General features: G+C 52.4%; 1 protein-coding gene across 2 annotated transcripts in view; it reads right to left on the reverse strand.

The window, feature by feature from the left end:
- The window catches only part of CACNA1C (calcium channel, voltage-dependent, L type, alpha 1C subunit), a 192356-nt gene extending 176592 nt beyond the window's left edge, over nucleotides 1-15764 (reverse strand). For both annotated transcript variants that reach the window (XM_012651032.1, XM_012651031.1), the window contains exons 1-2: nucleotides 15626-15764; nucleotides 8535-8731 (exon numbers count right to left, since the gene is read on the reverse strand). In XM_012651032.1, coding sequence (XP_012506486.1) covers nucleotides 8535-8731; nucleotides 15626-15749 — 321 coding nt within the window. In that variant the 5' untranslated portion in view covers nucleotides 15750-15764. The remainder of the gene's footprint in view (nucleotides 1-8534; nucleotides 8732-15625) is intronic.
- Nucleotides 15765-17123: the final 1359 nt, after the last annotated feature.

Raw genomic sequence — 17123 nt, forward strand, 5'->3', positions numbered from 1 at the left:
GCAGGCTTTTATCAAAGAGGAAATTTATTCTGATTTAGTTTCTCAAATCTATTTCTGCTGATGCTTTCTGACTAAACAGAGTTTAGTCTTAGCTTCCTAAAAATGAGCCCCAACTTTGTCCTTGTGAAATAAGCTCACAGAAACCCAAATGCCTAAGGTACACAAGCTTCGTGAACGATACACGTTGGTGGTTCTCAAAGCGTGGCCCCGTGGGCCAGCACCATCACCGTCCTCTGGGAGCCTGTTTGGAAATGCACATGCTCAGGCCCCACCCTGACACTCTTGGGGTGGGGCCCCCCAACCTGTGTTTTAACAAGCCCTGCAGTGATTCTGATGCACGCTTGAGAACCACTGCCCTGTGTCGTTCTATCCACAGCTCCCAACTTCAAGCATAAGCACACAGCGCTGTGATTCACCACACCTCTGCTAAGGCACACAGCAGTGCTGCTCAAGGTGTGGCCAGAAGGCTGCCGGCCTCAGAATCATCTGGGAGAACTGTTAACAAAGAAGATTCCTGGGCCCTGCCCCACGTTCTCAGTGTGGCTCAGAAGTCTGCATATTAACCACCCCAGGTGAGTCGAAGGTGTGCTAAAGTTTGATAAGCACTGCCACGGTTTCTACCGCAGGGGCCTTGAACGAGCAGATATCAATGGCTTTGTAGGCTCTGAGCAACTTGATCATTTACCTAAGTAGGCGGAATAAATGCTATGTTCTTTGTGTACTGGGAATAAAAAGTACTGAGAAGTACTGAGAGACCGACCTGGTCTGGCTGGTTTGCAGGGTTACATATTCTTTACTGATCCATTAATATTTCTGTGATATTACTATACTTGGTTAGAGAAACCCAGGAAATGCAGCCACAGGGCCTGGCGCAAACACCGCAGGTGGGGACTGCTGAACTGAGCAGGCGAGGAAGGGAGAGCTCCCAGCACACGCCACTTAACCACGACGTCAGGAAGTTCATTTAACCTGAGTTCACGTCATTCCCACGTGCCCTGCTCTACTTTGTCCACAGCACTTATCACTCTATAACTGCGTCATTTACTTATTTCGTACCTTCATTATCTACTTTTGTCTCCCATGCTAGAAGGTAAGCTCTATGAGGACAGGTGGCCTGGTCTGCTTGTTCGCTGGTGCGTCCCCGTGCCTGTGCCAGCCCTGCACGGCAGGGCCACTGCGGGGAGGAGTCAAGGGGCAGGAAGGAAGCCCAGAGTCCTTGTGGTCCTGTGAAGGACCAATGAACGGGGCTTTCTGGAACTTGGAAATTGTTAAAAATGGAGCCCACAGCCATACAGCCTCCTGGCTGCAGGACGGAGGATTTTCCCAGCGGCTGAACCACTAAAATATCCAGTGAAATAGCGGCTGTCAGGAGAGGCGGGGTGGAAGATCTTTGTGCGTCAGACCCTGTCCCCATCCCAGCGAGCCTGGGAGCCTTACTTCAGCCAGAAGGCAACTGTCTGAACCACGAGTGCAGCAAACCAAGCCTGCAAAGGGACGTTCAATAAAAGCCTCCATCACCGAGAGCAGAAAAACGAAACTGAGCCGACCCGAGGGGAAGCGGGTCTGGTGCAATGAGATCGGGGAGGGGACGGTGCTAGAGCCGCAGCGAGCTAGCCGACCACTGGTGGCCACGAGGACTGCTGCAAGGCCACGGCAGGCCAGGGTCTGCAGGTCTCGGTTAACGTGGGCTGTGACGTGTCCCGTGACGATTCCTAGCGTGGTCATGCCAGAGTCCACGCTTGCGCAACAAGGATTTACTGAGTGTCGACCACGTGCAGGATGCTGAGCTTAGTTTCAGGCTCACAGAGACTGGGAAAACAACGGGCTTGGGGGGCCCAGGCCCCCACTGAGGAGGACGGAGACCTGGACCCTAGGTCGCGTGGAGCCTTTGGTGTCCTTGCAGCTCTCGCTCTCTCACAGCGAAGCCGCCGGTGAGTCGGAAGCAAGGCCTCCTCTCTCGGAGGGTGTGGAGTCAGGAGCCGGTGCGAGCTGCGGACTCTCACCGGAACACATGCACACACGCGAGGCATCATGTGTAGGGCCCCGGTGGTGCAGCCTGGGGCCCATGCCACGGTTACTGACCGGCTCCTCTGCCCCAGCCCGAGGCGCACCTCCCCCAGGTGTGGGTCGGGGCACGGAGAGTGGCAGAGGAGGTCTGTTCTGAGCAGGCGCCCCCACTCCTCCCTGGATCCCAGATCCCACTGTCCTCAGGACTGGTGGGGACAGCCAGCCCCAGGAGGCAGGGGCACGCTCACCACGCTCCCCCAGGGAGCTGCCTCCAGAGCCCGGGCAGCGGCCCGTGGGTAGGGGTGCGGGGGAGGGCGCTTGGCCAACCTCCCTGACGTGAGATCCCTCCTCACTGGGTCCTCTGTGAACATCTAGCCTCGTGGAAGATGCAGTCCTCACAGCCACACAGACCCACAAAACGTGGAGACTCCTGTGGGCCCTGGATCAGTCTGGGCGTGCTCTCTCTGCCGCACACAGGTGAGGGCTCCCGGCAGCACGAGGGACTTCTAGTCGGCAAGCCCCAGACCTCACGACCACGGTCCCGGCCCCGCTGACACCCACGCTTCCGCTCTGGGCCCCCCTTGGCTGTGGGCCAGTTCTTGGAGAGGCTCCAGGTGGGGGACAGCGGGTGAGGGGCGGGGAGGAGGGCGAATGAGAGATGAGTGAGCTTGCGGGGGGTCCTCAGCAAACCACTGCTTCCTGGTGGGCAGCGCCCCACAGGCGCCAGAGGCGAGTCCCTGGCCGCCCAGCCCTGGTCTCAAAGGAAAGGGCCCCTTTTGTGCCTCCTACTTTCTCCTCTTTGTTCTGGGCCACCTACTTCTGCAGACAGACTCCGAGGGCGCCTGCAAAGCTGGGTGGCTCTGAAGTAGGGCGACGCCTGCAGTGATGAGACTGATGTCTTAAATCAGCTGGAATGGGGCTATTAAGAAGAGAAAGAATAAATAAAGCCGTATTTTTGCTGACACCCTGATTCGGAGGTGAAACAAAGGCCAGGTCTGCTCAAACCATCAGGCTGGACATTCCTTGGGTCTGTGACTGTCCTAAAGAAGGCACCGAGACGGGCCCTGCCGTCCCCACCTGCAGCCACGAGGGCCTCGGGCCCAAGGCTGACGGGACGAAGCCGAGTTCGCTGAAACGCACAGTCCCAGGGTCTGCGGACAGAGCCAAGGGGGCACTCAGTGGAAAATACCAAAGCCTCTTCCGAAACCATCGTCTAATTCCTCGAGGGGAACTCCAGCCTCAAACCTTCAAATCCACCATTTGTCGTCCCCAAAAGGACAAACAGGAGGAACCACCCCTCCCTGCCCCGTCCTCTTGAGGCTGCTCTCGGTCCAGCTGACGTCCCTGGGTTTCAACTTGTGCGTGCCTTTTCCCACAGGTACTGTGGGTCCAAAAGGACTGAACGGTTCCAGCAAAGGTTGAGGGACGCTGTCACCTGCCACCAAAAGGCAGGAGGTGTAAACCCATAAAAGTCACAGTGCTTTACACCGAGTGACATTAGAGGGCAGGACCTGCTGCCGCCAGTGAACGCCAGTCAGCCCAGGGCAAGGGCTCTGTCAGTCTGTGACCACTCACGACCTGGGTCACCTTGCTTGCTGGGACACAGGCATCTGCCTCAGGGTCACTGTGTGAGCAGCAAGCAGGGAACAGGTTCTACCCGGCTCCTGTCCCTACACCTGCTCATGCTGCAGGCGGAGACCTCGGGAGCGCCTCGGAGCATGAGTAAAAGCCCCGGCCACGTGGGGAAGCAGCAGCAGGCTCCTAGCACCAAGGCAAGCCAACAAAATCAGCTCCTCCACGTATGGAAAAAAGCCCCTGACACCAGATGGGATCGTGCACTGACACTGAGTGGGAGGTCAGGACCGTGGAGAGTGGTGGCCCCAGTCTGAAGATCTGTGTACGGGACGCTGGCTCACAGCCAAAGGGGTGTGTTGAGGGAACCTAAAACACAGGTCTGCCAGTCTCCCAAATGGGCACCAAGCGTGCTTTCCCTGGGCAGAGGAGCTTTCTCTAGGCCCCCGTCCAGCCTCGAGGCCTGCAGAGCCCCGCCTGGCCCCAGAGTGCTCTGGGCCCCGCAAGTTGCTGCTCCCAGGGGCGCCCCGCAGGCTCGCCCTCGCCCCTCTCGTGACCTGCACGTCTGCGGTTACAGCCTGGACCGTTCTTCTCTGTTCCCCCCACCTCCACCCTGCCCAGCCCTGGGAACACAGTACATGCTCAATAAATGTTTGTTAAATTGAATTACTGAATAATAAGGACTCCTCTAATACCAACAAAATGAATAAAATAAAACTCAATAAATAATGGCTTTGAGAGATGCCGAATCTCTTCCTTCTGACCTTATTTTTAAGCTCAATTTTTAACTTTAAACAAATTAGCAGAAAAGCTGATCATGGAGAAACCGATTTGGGGCGGGTAATGGGTGGTGTCAGGAAGAGGGTGACCCCAACAGGGCGGGGAGGGCGCGAACCTGGACGACACAGACCAGCGCCGCTCTCCCGTGCTGCGAAGTGTGAACATTCTCAGGGCCCTGCTAAGAAGGGCATTGGGTGACCAGAGGACAACAGCATTGACGAAGAATTACTCAGGCTTCTAGATTCCCAAAGAGCCAGAACCGTGTATTCTAGCGTACTCAACTGCTCCCCCTTCCCCGCAATTCTCACATGCAATTCTCACATCCGGGCGTCCTAAACCCCAGGCCAGCGGCCAGGTCTCCTGTTTCCCACCAGCATGGGGCTCTCTCAAGTGCTGGGCACAAAGTCAGCACTCGAAAGATATTTAATTGATTGGTGCCAAAGGTACCCAGTTGTGATCCGGCTACGGTGTGGAAGGGGCATTGCTCAGAGCTTCAAGCCGACCCGAGTTCTCAGACCCGTCTGAGAATCCTACAGACAGAGTCCTGCCAGTCAGCTCGGTCTGACAGCCTCCTGCATCTTCAGGAGGGCCCATGCCCAGACCAGCTGAGACAGGCAGTCCTGAATACATGCAGAAGGCTAGCATGTGTAGTTTAAAAAAAAAGCCAAACTCCTGAAAGTAGAAATAGAAGCCAACAGTCACGTTACATGGCATTGGGTTCTTCCCTCTCCTGGTGCCTCACTGCTCCCGAAGAAGGCCAGTGCTTTTTATCTGGTCACACCCTCCTCGCCAACCCGCCTATGTTTTAAGAGGCTTGGAGATTGGGGGAGTAAATGGTGAGGCCGTGGCTTAAGAAGTAATTCCCCAAGGAAACCACAGCCCAAGCCTGAGTTTTGGTTTAGTCTCCAAATGCCCAGCATCCACCCTCCTTACCCTGTCACCTGCAGACTCCTCCAACAGGGCACTGGGTACAAGACATGTTTCAAGTGGCCTCAACCCAATGCGTGGCCAATGGCTTTCCTAGCTGAGGCAATGTTCAAGTACTACTTGGCCAAGTCTGATTTTATTTTTAGTACAGTAACTCTTCAAGATCATAACAGTATAATACAACAACAGATGTCGGAGAAAAAGAGCAATAGACCCTATGTCACCTATAGTAGGAGGCAGGAGTCTGCCATTTGCTACTGGTGACCTTCCTGGTCCCTCCTATCTCAGGCCATACCAAGTGACTGCTCAATTGCTTCTTTGATGCTTTAATGACCCAGGAGCATCTATCTGGCTGTGGATGGTTTGGAGTGGGCCCCACTCTGGGGTCTCCATTCACTGCTATACCTGAAGGTCTTAGTTGCTCTTTCCCAAGCCCCCTGACATGCCCTGTGGGTTTGAAGGGAAATTAATTATTCTGCATGGAAGACCCTACTTTCCCCGTCTCCAAGGAAACTACCTCCCAGACGAGTTCAAATCCAGTGGCATCACAGCAACACCATGCGGGTTCAACAGGTTAGACCTCTAGGGTTTTCAAACTGCAGCTTGGAAATCAGAAGCCCCTGGAGAGCTTTCTCAGAATGCAGACACTGGGGCCCTGACTTTGGAGCTTCTAATTCAATGGTTTGGAGGAAGGTCTGGCTATTTTACATTTAGAAAGCTCCATGTTTGATGCTAAAACACTTTGAGGTTTGAGAGTCTGTGGGTTGGAGATGCAGGCCTAGAGGACAAGGAGGGGGAAAACTGGAGGGAAAGGAAGGAAGAGGCGGAGGGAGGAAGAAGGGAGAGAGGAAGAAATGGCCACAGAAAGGTCAAAGCAATTAGAGAAACTGTCCGAAAGCAGGAGCACTGGGCTAGCGAGTGCTGCTATCATGAGTACCCGAGTAGAAGGCCATCTCGGTTTAAGGTGTGTACATGTGCATGTGTGTGCACGTCCATACATATGTGCACGTGCACACATGTGCACACACACACACAACATAGCCATTCTGGAAAGGTGCTGGGAAAATCAGAGAGAGGCACATCCCATGAGCCTGGGATTGTTCCTTCACCTCTGACACTTTCTCCATTCCCAGCCCGAGCACTGTCACACCCCCGGGGGAAGAGCACAACACAGCTGCTGCAAATTGGTGGTTGCAGTTGTGTGCGTCTTCCCGTTCCCCACTCTGGCTGTCACTGTGACGAGATTTCTTTGGGTCGCATCTGGCTGGTGGGGTATCAATGACTCGTGGTGGGGAGAGGGAGGGAGTGATGAAGGAAGATCACGAAAACACAGCACGGTCATTAGCAAAGGAAATTATACCTACGCCCCCACCCCACACCCACCAGCCCGCGGCCACCTGCCCCCAGTTCGGTGCCATGAGAGGTGTTCCCATAGCAGCATAGGCATGGGTCTGAAGCGCAGGGGACGAGGCCCCAAAGCACAGTCCCATGCAACCATCCCACGCCCACAGGCAGAAACTGCCTATCAGCTCAAGGACGTTTCTGTCCTTGGCTGGTCAGAGGGACCCACCCAAGGAAGAAGGACCAGTTGGGGCCACTTGGGAATTTGATTTGCTTTGCTAAGTAAAATAAATCTGCCTAAGTGTAATAAGTTCAACTCCTTCTCTCTGTCTTACAAATTTTTCAAAACCAAGTGCTTATTGAGCATGAGCCTGAGAAACGCTTTCCAGTGTTGCGTTTTAGTTTGAGGCAGAGGGGACTGGACCTTTGTCTTCTTTCTGAAAGTATCACAACTCAGCAACTTTGCCGCGGCACGGGCCCAGCTGTGCCTCTATCATTCAGTTTAGAGTTTAGTTAGCTTCCCAGACCAAACTGGTTCTCATTTGGGACTCAATCGTCAGAGCCCGGGAGCAGCCCTGCCGTGCAAGGACACTCAAAAAACGTTTGCTGGGTATAAGGCATTCAGGCAAATTTCAAGTATTCATTTACAGAGAGGTACACGTTTCATAGCTACACTGGGTTTCAGTATAAAAAACTGAGAAAAGAGGGTTTTTGAATCAATAGGACATGGTGCTTATAAAAAAAATTAGAAGACAGGATACCGTGCACCGTATCTCTGAACTGTTACAAAGCTCGTCCCTCTGACGCAGGAAGTCAACAGCTCTCTTGGCATCGTCCCCTTCCTAACCGGCAGCTCTGCCCCGTGGCCCGAAAGCCTTCGCGGCCCTCTCGCTCTTCCCTGCTTTCGTCTGTAGACCTGTTCCCGAGGCAGGCTCTAGATTGTCTTCACGACGGCCAAATACATTTGACTATTTGCGAATCTCTGGGAGAGATCGTATTTTTAAGACTGGCAACGTGCTTTATTCACCCAGATTCTGGAGAACAACACTGGATTTTGGCAAGTCATGTCTTGAGCTGGAGTAGGAGATACTACAAAGAATATGTTTTCTGGAATTTGTCCTAATAATGGACTTGACGCTGCCAGAATGGAGACAGCTCAGGCGTGGTGTGTGAATTTGCCGTGGGACAGGCTGCATGAAAATCTGGTTCTTCAGTGGCTCACAGGCAGCAAAGCAGTGTAGCCTGCCGGGTAAAGGGGCATCTTTAAAGTAAAAGAGGATTCACTACTGACCGGTTAGCACTCAGGAAGTGGTGTTTCTAAACAGGCATCACATAGCCGGCAGGGTGTTCTCATAGCAGTAAAAAGGATGCCAATGCATTTATTTGATGGACAATTCTAACATGTTAAGAGTAATATGAAAGATAAAAATATAATAGCATACCACAATGCTACACTATTCAATGAAAATGGTTTCCTTAAATAGTTTCTTTTCAGAAGACCAGGCCTGACTTTTCTCTTCAGCCCAAAGAATTCATAATTCCACCTCCCAGCTCTCCTTTGGGGAAAGAGACAGGACAAGGAGCTCTACGGTGGGAGGAGAAGCCGAGCAGACCCTCGTGCCAGGCCTGGCCAGCGTGCTCACGGAGCGCCGACCACATGTCGGTGCCCCGCACTGGGGCTGGAGAAACTGAAAGATGACATTTAATCAGGGAGAGAGGACTCAGCAGGGGAGGAGGTCATGCTTTGTTTCTCAGGCAAGACCTGGAGGAAATCAAAGACGCTCCTCAACACTCCATGAAGAAGGGTGCGTGACCCCAAAGCCATGCGGGGAGGAGGGCGGAGGGGCCGTGAGGGAGGGCTTGCAGCCTCTGCGGCTCGGCCGCGACGGCCATCTCCCGCTACGTACCCAGTAGAGCACGTCCGTCCAGCCCTCCATGGTGATGCACTGGAACACCGTCAGCATGGCGAAGGCGAAGTTGTCGAAGTTGGTGATGCCGTGCTTGGGTCCGTCCCAGCCGGGCTTGCACACCGTGCCGTTCTGGCACTGCCGCCCGTGGCCGGTCTCCAGCGCACAAGGCGAAGGGTCGTCTTCTGCTGGGACATCTCGAGTGGCCACAGGGAAAGAGGAGACGGAAGCAGAAGGGAGCGAGGGAGGCGGGCAGAGAAAGGAGAAACGGAGTTAGAGGGAAAGTGATGGGATCGCGCGGGTGGGCCGGGCAGCACCGCCACGGCCACAGCAGTGCAGAGCGCACGCCGTTCAGTCCCGCAGGGAATTAAACGTCAGAAACTAGGCACCCGTCGTCTCAGGCCGCCACCCATTTAGAAGATCAGTCCTTTCAACGGATTGCTCTAAAGCTGTCTTTGAACCTCAGTGACTGATTTCAAAGACGGCAGGGCCGGTGCCCGTTCTGACTCTGATGTCAGCATCATAGCCAAATGGCAAATCAAAAAATAATGATGATGCCACCATTTCCAGTGGAAATTGTCCTGGAAAATGGTAGGAAGTCTACCTTTTCTTTTTTTGGCGGGAAAGTACCTACAGACACTTCCATTGGAATACCAGAGTGAGGGCTACATCGATTGGATCCAATAACACTTTCTGACCATATATGGGTCTGTTACATGTTACAGGACACACTGCCAGGGACTCACGTCACCTCACAGTGAAGTTGTACACAGACGAAGGACAGCAAATAAACTCTGACTGCAGGGAGCAGGATGGCCTGCAGGGTCTGCGTGGCGTCGCGGGAGCGCAAACACTGCTGCCCGCGTGTGACGCCTGCCGTGCGGGCCCTCGCGGTGCTGCCCTTCGCTCCCAGCATCAACACCTTGCAGAGAAGAGGAGTCGCCTTCTGACCTCTAGTCAAGACAGCGTGCAGTGGGTGACAGGGGGACACCTGCTAGGTGTGGACAGGGCTTCCAGGAAACGCACAGCGCTGTCTGCGGCGGAGGCGGCACTGGGGCTCGCTCTCCAAGCTGGGGACAGCTACTGGCATCGATGAATTCAGGTGTGGCTTATGATCCTGGCACGGAGACCACTGGTGAGTTTAGGTAAGACTTGACAGACCTAATAATTTTCACTATGCTAAAATACTGAGACAGGCTCGGCGCGGCCCTGGGAGGTAACAGCGTGGGACCCACAGGAGTTGGGAAATTAAGGACATTGTCTTGTCCTTACAGAAAGCAACGACAGTACCAAACAGAAGAAAGCTCCGTTCTAACGACGACGGCCTCCAACGGCAGGGAAACGTGCTTCCAGACAGGATTTGCTCGCAGGGCTTCGCCGACAGACAACGGATCCCCAACGTTCGTTTCTGGTTTCCTCCACGTCAGCATGATCACAGCCGTGGCTGTCCTGCCTGAGGAACGCGGGCTCTGTGCTGGAGACTGTCATTTGGTTGGCTGTCTTGGCTTGTGGCTTTAAATCCGAAACTGTTCACTCCCAAGAGGAAGACAGGAAGAGAAATTTTAATCCTTAACTAAGAGATAATTCCGAGGAGAATGGAACTAATGCTACGGTTGAAAATAGACGCCTGGTTGTGTTTTCCCAGTGACAGTGACGGTGGCTGCCCCTCCCCTTTCTCCGCTTTTTCTTCTTCACTGTCATCATCATCTTCTTGGTCATCTTTGTGGCCTCCTGCTCGTTCTCCTTCTGTTCTACCTCCTCCTCCTCCTCTTCTCTCTCTCGGCTTTATTGAAGTATAATTTACATGCCTTGGAATTAATTGATGTAAATGCACAGCTCAATTATTTTTAGTAAATTTGCATAGTTGTGCAGCCATCAGCACAATCCATTTTAAAGCACTTCCATCGCCCCCTAAAATTCCCGTGTGCCCGTTCGCAGCCGGTCCTCGCTCCTCCCACCCCCAGCCCCAGCAACCTGGCCCACTTCTGTCTCCATCACTTTGCCTTTTCTAGAAATTTCACATAAATGCAATCACACATGATGAGGCTTTCTGCGTCCACCTCCTTTCCCTTAGCACAGTGTCTCTGAGCGTCATCCGTGCCACTGCGGGTCTCAGGAGCGTCTGCTGCTGTTCACTGCCGAGCAGTGCATTGCGCTGTGCGTTTACCCATTTGCCAGCTGACGGACATCTGGGCTGTTTCCAGGTTTGGGCTGTTACGAATCATGCTGCTTCCTGGCTTATTCTTGGCCTGGTGCTTAAAGTTGCGTGTAGGTCCTTCGTTCATTGACCAGGGTGTAAAGGCCTGTGTTCCTGGTCCCTGCACTGTTGGAGGGAATGACAGTGTCCACGCCTTTTCCTATTTCTGGGGTCCGGCTCCCAGGAGGGCTGCCTCAATGCAGCTAATCTAAGCTGCCTTCTAGTCACAATTCTTTTGTGACTTTTGAAATTATGAAATCTTTAGAAATTTGGATGTGAGGCTATAAAGAAGAGAGGAACTAAAAAGTGAATCCCAAACCTAAATATTATAATACATGAAAAAGTGGATCATGAGCACCTAAAAAATTGAGTGTTGAGAGACTGGAAAACCAATAACCAAATGGATCATAAATTCTGCTGGGTTCTCCCCCATTCTAGCACCAGCTTTCCAGAGGGAGGTGTGCAGTCACTGTGGTAACAGCGCTGGAATGATCACAGGGACAGGACAAAGAGAGAGGGTAGCGAAAGTAAGAGAGAAGCTTGCGTTTCCTTTCTTACGTTTTGCTTTTTAGCAGAATAAGGACGTGGCTGACCTTCACGTCGGGCCTGCGCATCTGGCAGCCTGCCCCGCGCTCTGGTGCCTGAGACGGCGCAGAGACTGACTAGGGGAGGCTGCCCGAGTGAGTTCTGCGTCTCCTCCAGGAAGGAAAACACATTTGGGGGTTTTACAAACAGATGTTAAAAAGAAACGGCATCAAGGGGAAGTGATCTCATTAATAAGAGGGAAAGGGGCAGGATTCAGAAAGATTATCTAAAAGCCCAAGTGCTGCTCTGCTATTTTAAATCTGTCTTGAACAACAATAAAAAAGATTTGAGAACAATTAAGAAGCAGTGATGATCTGGTAAAAATAGGTATCTATAAAAAGCACTACAGGGAACACTTGAAAAATGTGAACACACATGAATCGGCAGGTCCCAGCGACACGCACTCTCGGGTGAGGGGAAGCAGCTTCCACGTAAAAACGAGCTGGTCTTCTGCAGTCACGACGGCCTGGGGAGCAGAGTGGGAACACGAGGTGGGAGAGAGAACAAAGCAGCGCAGGCTCCACATTTTAAAACAGAGAGGAAGAGTCATTCCGGAGAGTCCAATTAAGTCTTCAGGAAAATAACGGAGGCGAAGATTAGGAGGGATTTTAGAAAGGCAGCAACACCAACAAAACACGAAATCCCGGGAGAGCTCCCGTTAGCGGTTCCAAGGAGGAATTACCAAAGACAAAATCAATTACTTTTTTAGGACCCAACTTTAAGGAGTGAATAGCATGAAGATGATTTCATTTCCAGGTTTTAGCCAACCAATTCTTTGCCAGTCTCAGGGGTAATTACCGTGCTTGGGAGAGCTGCTCAGATGACCTGGCTCGGTGCGACATCAAACAGATGGGACAACCAGAAACAAAAGGTGTCGGCATATGGCGATGTATCTGTTGAGGAACCAAGTGGGCAGCCTGCAGATGTCTCAGGGATTAGGGAAAAACTGCCTCTTCTGAGACCGTCCTCACCAGGGACTGGCCACTGGAAGGGCAGCCTAACGGCTCACTGGCCAGCTCCACAGCTGTCTCGTATGGCCTTTACAGGAAACATGGCTCAAAATCCAGTGTATTCTAAAATCTAAAAGTACAGAAAATTCACAGTCCGTGAAATAATACCAAAGTATAAAAAGAAGAATTTGATGTAAATCTCATTAAAAAATTTTAACAACAGCTCACAAGGCACTTTTGTATAATTTAAATTTGCAGACAACATGGTAATTTAATCCAAAGTCTGAAATCTGAAAAAAAAATAAAAAATGACCCATTCCAAAGGTGATACAAAACTCTCCAGAACACTTGGGGGCTGGTTCCAGAAACTGCAGGTGTTTGGTCTTCTACCTTACGGGTGCATGGGTACGTCCACATCCCTGCACGATGCCCCTCCTGGTCAGTGGCAGTCCCCACGTAGGTGGACGAGGCCCCGAAGACAGTGGTATTTGTCCTGTGGGTGCAAGGGCGTGGGCCCCTGGACTGGCAACAGACAGCAGGTTTAGGAGCGAGGGGAGAGGGAGCCCCTGACTGCAGAGCATTTGAGAGGAAAGGCTTGTGCTGCCAGAGTCCTCGGTCCTCTTCCCGGCAGGGAGTCTGGCTCCCACTGCAGTGAGGCCGCCTGCCCTGCGGAGCCTGGCATGGCTGTCTCTGGAACTCGCCTCTCGTCGTTCTCTGACCCCCCGGCTCCTGGTCATTTCCACGATGGGAGCCCACTTCTCTTCGGATTGTGCAGAGCAGAGATAAAACCCATCACATAAATAATCGGATCAGGCTCACGGCAGCCGGCAAGCAACGTCTCAGGCGCTCTTGTTTGCTATCAAGGGGGAAGACATGCTCCTACATTGGCCACTGTCACTGGGGACCACAGGAGGCCATGAAAGGTTTTGGCACTTGAGGCGGCCTTTCCGCTGCCCCCGTCTGCGGCCTGGAGCAGGGCTGCCTCCCTGTGTTTTCTTTGCCTCCCGCATCCACCACTTCTCGGCCCTTTGAGACCACTGAGGACGGACTCGCCCATGACTTCCAAGCAAGGTTCACAGACCTTGGAGGAGCCTGCACTATCAGAAAACATCCTCTGGGCTGTGTTCCCACCGTGACGACAGACGCCATCTGCAGCTTTTGAAGCAGTTCTCTTTCGCTTCGTGGTGCAGACACCCGACTGCGCGGCGGGGCTGCCGTCTCGCTGGTGAACGCCACACCGTCAGTCACTGCTGAGTTGACAGGGACTCTTTGAGACCCCTGCCTCCGTGACTGCCTGAGGAGTTTGGGTCAAATGTGTCACTGACAATTTCAGTACAATCACATAAACTTTAGATGTGCTACGGTCAGCTCTTAGGGAGGTCTTGAACGAGCTCTTACAAAGCCACACAATTAGTGTAGATGTACTGGTTCAGGACCAGCCATAGAGCAAACTGAATAAAAGGAAGGATTTGAATTAGGGAGAAAATATTATTCATTATATTGTTTTTTTTTTTAGGCAAGGCTGAAAAATCTCAGAATTTTAGCTAAAGTTAAGACCTATTTTTCCCCCAATTTTAAAGAGACTCAATTTTTAAAAACATGGTAGTTTATTTTATACAGTTATGACCCAAGTAATTTAGAGATTCTCTCTAGAGTGAAATAATGGTCTCTTCTTAAACAGATTCTCCATCAAAGAAATAAAAACAATGGTATGACCCTGTGACTTTAGGTTTATAAGTTGTGTGTGTGTGTGTGTGTAGTTTTTCATTTTTTATTTTTTTAGGACTGCGGCCATGTGGCAATGACCGACCTAGAAACCTTGCAAATATCCAGTCAATCCATCCAATCAAACTGGTTCATTTATGCCAAGCAGTCTATTTTGGTTTCTGAGTATGAATTTCACTCCTTCTTATATAACATGCTACCATTCCTCCTCACGCCCCAAAGTGAGAGGGGTCACATGTAACTTATTGCCCGGGCTAAAAGGACACGAGATGCAGCATAGACGGGGAAGAATGAGGTGTTCTTCAAACGCTCCAGACAGATGCTCCCCTTTCTCCACCAAGATGCCAAAACTAAGATGGTGGATCTCGCTGTTTGAAAAAAAATCATCTAAATTTAACACTGCTAATCCCTTTGGGGCAGGGGATATTTTTTTCAACAAGTTCTTTGTGTTAAAATACTTTATATGTCTGTTTAAAGGCCTTGTCAATTTCTGTTTAAATGTTTTTTTAAAAGGTCAAAACTGAGACGTGTGTAACCTAGGACAGCAGTTTGTAGCACACCCTGCAAGCCAGAACTCCAGTTCTACTCGGACATGCTTAAGGAGCCCCACTGCCTGTTACATACATTGACTGACGGAAGGAACACAACCAGAGAAGTCTCAAAAAGGAAAGGACTGAGACGTCACAGGGTAGAGCTAACCCTTCTTGAGGAAAAGCAGTTTGGGGGCTGGCAAGGGGGTGATTCCAGGCCATTCTCCTCTGCCACCCGGGAAGGGGCCCCGGCCTTCTGCCTGTGAACGGAGACACAGGAACTGAACTGCAGAGGAGCTGGGACCAGCCCCAGGATGGTGGAAAGACCTGCAGGGCTACGAGCCCGCTGGCTCAGCGCGAGTGGCCTTCCTGAAAGGGCTTTTGATGACAAGCCACACGGAAGTGCTGACGCAGCAGAGAGGTACAGTCACCAGGTGAGTTCTGATTCTGACATGACAGTACTCATGGTTGGCTTAAAAAGTGATAGACTGACAAAAGACAGGTTCTTAATCTTTAGAATTTTTCTCGAATTGTGTAGCACATTGAAACAGCGTTCAGTAGTGCTGAACAAAGTTTGCATTTGGCTGTTTTCTGTTTTTAGAGACAGATTCTTGCTCTGTCTGCCCAGGCTGGAGTGCAGTGGCACGATCATAGCTCACTACAGCCTCAAACTCCTGGGCTCAAGTGATCCTCCCGCCTCAGCCTCCCAAGCAGCTAGGACTACAGGTGCGAGCCACTGTGCCTGGCTAACTTTTAATTTTTTTGTAGAGACAGGGTCTCACTATATTGCCCAGGCTGGTCTTGAACTCCTGGTCTCAAGCAATCCACCCACCTCAGCCTCCCAAAGTGCTAGGATTACAGGCATGAGCCACCTGCCCGGCCACATCTGGCTGGTTTAGCAGAGACAAAAACAAAAATTGGAACTGAGAGAAAAAGAATACTGATCTCTGCCCCTGACTCCACCGTGGCATGGAACGCTGGTGTCGGAACGAAGGGGGCCTCCCAGGCCTGCTGGCCCCACGGCGGCAGCACACCCAGCCGCGTGGGGACAGCCGGGAGAGGAGCCGCGGCCTCCCGTGCACCCGCCCTGTGTCCTCCCCTTACCGGTGACGCCCTCCAGGTTGTAGCACGTCTTGTGCATCTTGCCCATGAAGAGCTCCAGGCCGATGATGGCGTAGATGATGATGACGAAGAGCACGAGCAGGGCGATGTGCAGCAGGGGCACCATGGCCTTGATGATGGAGTTCAGAACCACCTGCAGACCTGCAACGACAGGCACGAGCGGGGAGCTGGCGACCCGAGCACCGGCGTGGACACCGCGCTGGCGTGAGCACACGCACTCTCCCTGCAGCTGTGCCGGTGGGTACCACAAGGCCCACTTTTTAGATGGGGACACCGAGGCTCACGGTCACACAGCTGGTGGCTGGCAGAACAGGGATGTAAACCCCGCTTGGCCCGACCCAAATCTGTCTTGGAGGCAGATCCGAGAGAAGGACCGGCAGATGCTGCCCTCGCGAGGGAGGAACACGCTGTTTTCACCCATAACCGTCAAAATGTCTCACGTCCCGTCTCAGAGGCCACTGAGCATCTTTTCCGCCAAGAGCAGCGTCTCAGAACAGTGAGAACGCACTCGGCCCGGACACGCCGTGCAGGACTGTGTCTCTCAAGGCTCTCCTCACCGTGGCATTGGAAAAAATTCTGGAGATCGATGGTGGTGATGGATGCACAACAATGTGAATATTCTTAGCATCACCAAATTATACACTTAAAAATGGTTAAAATGGTAAATTTTGTTATGTACATATTAACACAAGAAAAAAACGTTTACAAAGTACCCAGATCCCTTCAGAAACAAAAAGTCAATGAAAAGCCCCACTGGGCACGTGGTCTTGCCAGTGCGCCCCGGAGGCCTGCAGGCCGCGTGGCTGCCTGAAGGGAGAAGCACCCGCTTCTTACAAGCTCAACTACGCCATGAGCATCACGCCAAGATGCTCCTTGGTTAAAGCGGATGCTGCAAATCTTCATTTGCAGGTGGCACAAGGTGGTTACCAGCGAGTCGCCCAGATTACACCCGGCCCAAGAAAGTCGCTTGTGAGGTTGCTGCCGCAGCCGCCCCGGCCCTCCCATCCCAGGAGGGAGGTGGTGGAGACGACGGCTCCGCCTTCCTTCCAGCTGGGCCAGTTGTGCAGGAAGTCACCTTGAGGGCCACCTTTGACACACGCAGGATAGGACACCCCTTGGAGTCACGCCTCACGGGTCCCTTTCAGTGTCTTTACCCGACTCGCCTGTCTCCCAGCGCTCTCATCCCCGCCACGCCCTTCACTCCGCTGCATACGGGGAGTGTCACCTTGGTATTCACCCCCCACCTTCCCTCTGGTAAACAAAACCTGGGCCACCCTCTCCCCGGAGCCCGAGGCAGACCGGTGCTCTGTGCCCTGGTGGAGTGGTTTTCACCAGGCTAATTAGAAGAATCCTCCCCAGCTATTAAGGCAAGCCGGGGAGAGAAAAAAAAATAAAGGAAGAGAAAAGCTGGGATAATTTTACCTGTGAATTAATGAGAGTGCTTTGTAGCCTCCCATTAGAACGAGATGTTTTTGGATCC

This window comes from Propithecus coquereli, unplaced genomic scaffold (genome assembly GCF_000956105.1).
Source record: "Propithecus coquereli isolate 6110/MARCELLA unplaced genomic scaffold, Pcoq_1.0 Scaffold346, whole genome shotgun sequence".
NCBI classification, from domain to species: Eukaryota; Metazoa; Chordata; class Mammalia; order Primates; family Indriidae; genus Propithecus; species Propithecus coquereli.